The 3,706-nt window shown below is 64.4% G+C and overlaps 1 protein-coding gene across 1 annotated transcript; it reads right to left on the minus strand.

Annotated features, from left to right (window-relative positions):
- Positions 1 to 3,066: 3,066 nt before the first annotated feature.
- Positions 3,067 to 3,706, minus strand: CLDN4 (claudin 4). Its single transcript, XM_010585922.1, has one exon. It carries the CDS (start codon positions 3,704 to 3,706, stop codon positions 3,077 to 3,079), a length of 630 nt encoding a protein of 209 aa, XP_010584224.1. The 3' UTR covers positions 3,067 to 3,076.

Genomic DNA, 3,706 nt, shown 5'->3' on the forward strand with positions numbered 1-3,706 from the left:
GCCATCGACAGCACCTGCGGGGACAAGGCACAGCCATCACAGACACAGCCCCGGAGCCAGGTGGGCTTTCTGAAGAGCATGGCCTTCATGCTGGATGCAACCTGTTCCCCATCTGGGTGGGAATGGCTGCAGGACGGCATGGGGACATGTGTGGCACAGAGCATTGCTGCAGATCAGCATGGGGACATGTGTGTCACGGGGCATTGCTGCATGTCAATATGGGGACATGTGTGGCACTGAGCACCCAGGTCCCGAGGAGGCCGAGGTGCAGGAGCCCCCATGTGTCATGTTTCCCCCTACAACGTCCCCACGGCACAGGGCAGTCCTCTGCCATTGCCCCAACCCAGCTGGGCTGAGTGCATGGCAAGCGCTAGGGAGGGGATGGCTTTCAGGGAGCAGGATGAGGGGCTCGCTGTGCCCATCCCAGCACACTCCAAAGCACAGACCTCACCCACCCCATGTCCTGCCGTGGTAGCCACCCCACAGCGCCCACCCCATGCCCTGCTCTGTTACTGGTGCTTCAGCCTCCTTGGCCACAAGCATCGCACTGGGGGACACGGGCAGGCGAGGCAGCCCCCTGCCCTCACTGTGGCACCGTCTGCTCCCTGTTCAAGGGTAGGTTTTGCTTTGCCCTTGGCAGCCACCCTGCAGCACCCTTTGGACCCAGGATTTCCTCTCTGCGGCGCTGGAAATGGGTCAGAGCTCAGGTCTGCCTCTGATCCTGGCTGTGGTGCTCAGCACTTTCAGCAATACCCGCTCTTCCTTCACACCGGGAGCAGCATTGGGAGGGCAAACTCCCGGCGAGGGGTTACAGAGCCTGGGGTCATGCACCCCTGGAAGAGGGGTGGCTGGTACACGGGGACACACCAGACACGCCAATGGCTCCGCCACAGTCACACATGGCCGCCGTGGCCCCTGGCTCAGCCCAAATCACTGCTCATCCCCACATGGAGCAGAGCCCCTGTACTGCCATGGGGCAGAGTGCACCCTCGGGTGCTTGCACTTGTGCTTAGCAGCTGGGACCAGCTGAGTTTTTATGAGCCCCAAGCGGCAGCGGGGTATCGACTGTGCCTGGCACACCCTGCGGCACTTGCAGGAGGTTTCACCATCATTTCTCTAGTCCCAGTTTCGGTTTCTGCAGCCTCTCCTCCCCTATTGTGTCCCCACTCCTTCCCCAGCACCTTTCATCCCTTGGCATCCCGATGGACACCCAGCACTGGGACTTTGCCTCCCCTGGGCCATGAAAGCTCCTTTGGGCCAAAAATAAAGTCCCTCTCCCTGTGAAAGGGAGAGCAGCCTCCCAAGAGGTCAGGGGGCCAGGATGATGGGAACCCATCCCAGGCACCTCTCCCCAGCCAGCGGGACCGGGACCACAAGAGACACTCAAAATGAGGTGCATGACCACCCGCAGCAGTGACAAGCGGTGGCCCCATGGATCCCGGCAGGGACGCTTGACGGATCATCATGCTAACATTTCCACCCAGCCACCGGCAGCACAGGGCTGCAGGAACGTTCTCCACCATTCCCGTTCCCAGTGAAGGGATGGGGGAGCTGGGAGCCCTCAAGCCCCCTGACCCAGATGAGACACCCGGAGCCAGGCAGCTGGTGTCACCCATCATCCCCACGCACCCCGAGGCAGGAGGGAAGGATGTTCCCAAGCCAGTGGAGCGCCAGCTGCACCCTGGCACAACTTGTCGTGCCGGAAGCAAGATAGGCAAAACACCCGGCGTTGCCCACACTGGCCCCGGGGTGCTCCCAGCCGGGGCTGTCAGGTAGCCCCGGGGCCAGCACACCCTGACCCGCCCTTGCCAGCGCCCGTCACCTTCTTCCTGTTCGGGTGAGAAGATCACGACAGATCACGCCGGGACAGGCATGGGGCAGCTCCAAGCCACCTTCGGCGCTGCCAAGGCATCGTGCCACGGAGGCACCCGTTGTCACCCCCTCCCAGGGAGCAAGGGTCTGGAGTGGCCCGAGGAGGGGTGCAGTGGGCGATGCCAGGGCTGGAGCAGGGGTCTGCTGGGATAGCTGGAGGCTCCAGGGAGTAGATTTGGGAGATCTCAGGGGGATGGGGGTCCACAGCACAGGAGCGCCAGGCTGTCCCACCACTGAGGCGGGTGTTGGAGAGGGTAAAGAAAACGAAGCACAGCGGGGTCTGAGCAGCTGCCGTTTAATGTGGGAAGGCTGCGACGCGGGGATGGATGGCAGCACAGTCGGGGGGGCCACCGCGAGCCACCTCCTCCTGCCCCTGGCCCCGGCACCCCGCTCGGGTGGTTGCTGAGGGGGACCATGGATGGGTGCACCCAAGGGGATAGGGTCGGGTCCGGGAGTCACCCCCCCTCCATGCCGGTGCACAGTCCTGCTCCCGCCTCCCTGACCGGTTCTCCCAGCCCAGCCGCTGCCTTCCCACTCCCAGGATAATGATGCCCCCGCCCCGGGGAGCTGCCACGAGAAATCACATATTTGTACAGCCGCTCCAAGCCCCAAAAGTAGGTCAAAGTCAAAATTTAGGGTACAGGCAGGTGAGAGCCCCCGCTGCCCCTCGCGACCCTGCTGGGGCTTGCAGATCCACCGCGACCCCATGACCGCGTGGGACAGGTTTGGTGTCCCCACCAGCACCATTGCCCACCCCGATGGATGCGTCCTGGGTGGTTTTACCCGACGAGAGCCCCATGCCACCCGCAGGACAGCGCTGGGAGCTGCATCACCGCGCGGCACACCCCGATACTGGGAGCCAGCAGATGCTCTGGGTGGGGATCGGGTGGTTTTTCGGAGAAAATGCCACGGCTGGGTGCTCCAGGGCGAGCAGGACCCCCTCCGGGGGGGCGGGGGGGGGGCAGCCAGGACAGGATCTCCCTGTTCCCTGTCTCAGCCGAGATTAAAGAACCAGCTTCAATCCCCCAGTGAACAAAGGCAGCTCTGTCTGGCCCCCCCTTGCACCGCCCCGGCGCCCAGCCCTCCCTGCCCCGGCTCCCGGCCAGCCCCCAGCCCGGCCGGGGGGGGCTGTGGGCCAGGGGCACCCCGGGAGGTCCCAGCTCCCTGGTGTGGCTTGGGGGGGTCCAGGCAGGCGGAGCGGCTCCTAGACGTAGTTGCTGGCTGGCAGCGAGCGAGCGGCTGTGAACTTGGCAGAGTATGGCTTCTCGCCCTGGGGGGGGCAGGTGCAGCAGAGGATCCCCCCCCCCAGCAGCAGGAGCGCGGAGGCCGCCCAGCCCACGTAGAGGGATGACCCCAGGTCCCGCTTCTGGGAATCAGTGACCAGCGGGTTGTAGAAGTCCCGGATGATGGTGTTGGCCGACCAGGAGATGGGGATGAGGATGAGGATGCCGGCAACAATGAAGATGACGCCGGAAAGGATCATGACCTTGGCTTTGGTGGTGTCGTCCTCCACGCAGTTGGTGCACTTGCCGCTGGCGACGGCGAGCAGGGTGCCCAGGACGGCCAAGACGATGGCCACCACCACCATGGCGCGGGCGGCTTGCAGGTCCTGCGGCAGGGCCAGCATGGAGTCGTAGACCTTGCACTGCATCTGCCCCGTGCTCTGCACCACGCAGTTCATCCACAGCCCTTCCCAGATGATCTGGGCCGTCACGATGTTGTTGCCGATGAAGGCCGTCTCCCGCCACATGGGCAGGGCACAGCAGAGGATGGAGGCCAACCAGCCGATGACAGAGAGGGCAATGCCCAGCACCTGCAGCCCCATGGAGGCCAT

Source organism: Haliaeetus leucocephalus, unplaced genomic scaffold (assembly GCF_000737465.1).
Source record: "Haliaeetus leucocephalus isolate CR32 unplaced genomic scaffold, Haliaeetus_leucocephalus-4.0 Scaffold136, whole genome shotgun sequence".
In the NCBI taxonomy this organism is placed as follows: Eukaryota; Metazoa; Chordata; class Aves; order Accipitriformes; family Accipitridae; genus Haliaeetus; species Haliaeetus leucocephalus.

Bases quoted from the DNA above. Each gene is read 5' to 3' on its own strand.
- CLDN4 (XM_010585922.1), bottom strand. From the start codon at position 3,706: ATGGCCTCCATGGGGCTGCAGGTGCTGGGCATTGCCCTCTCTGTCATC.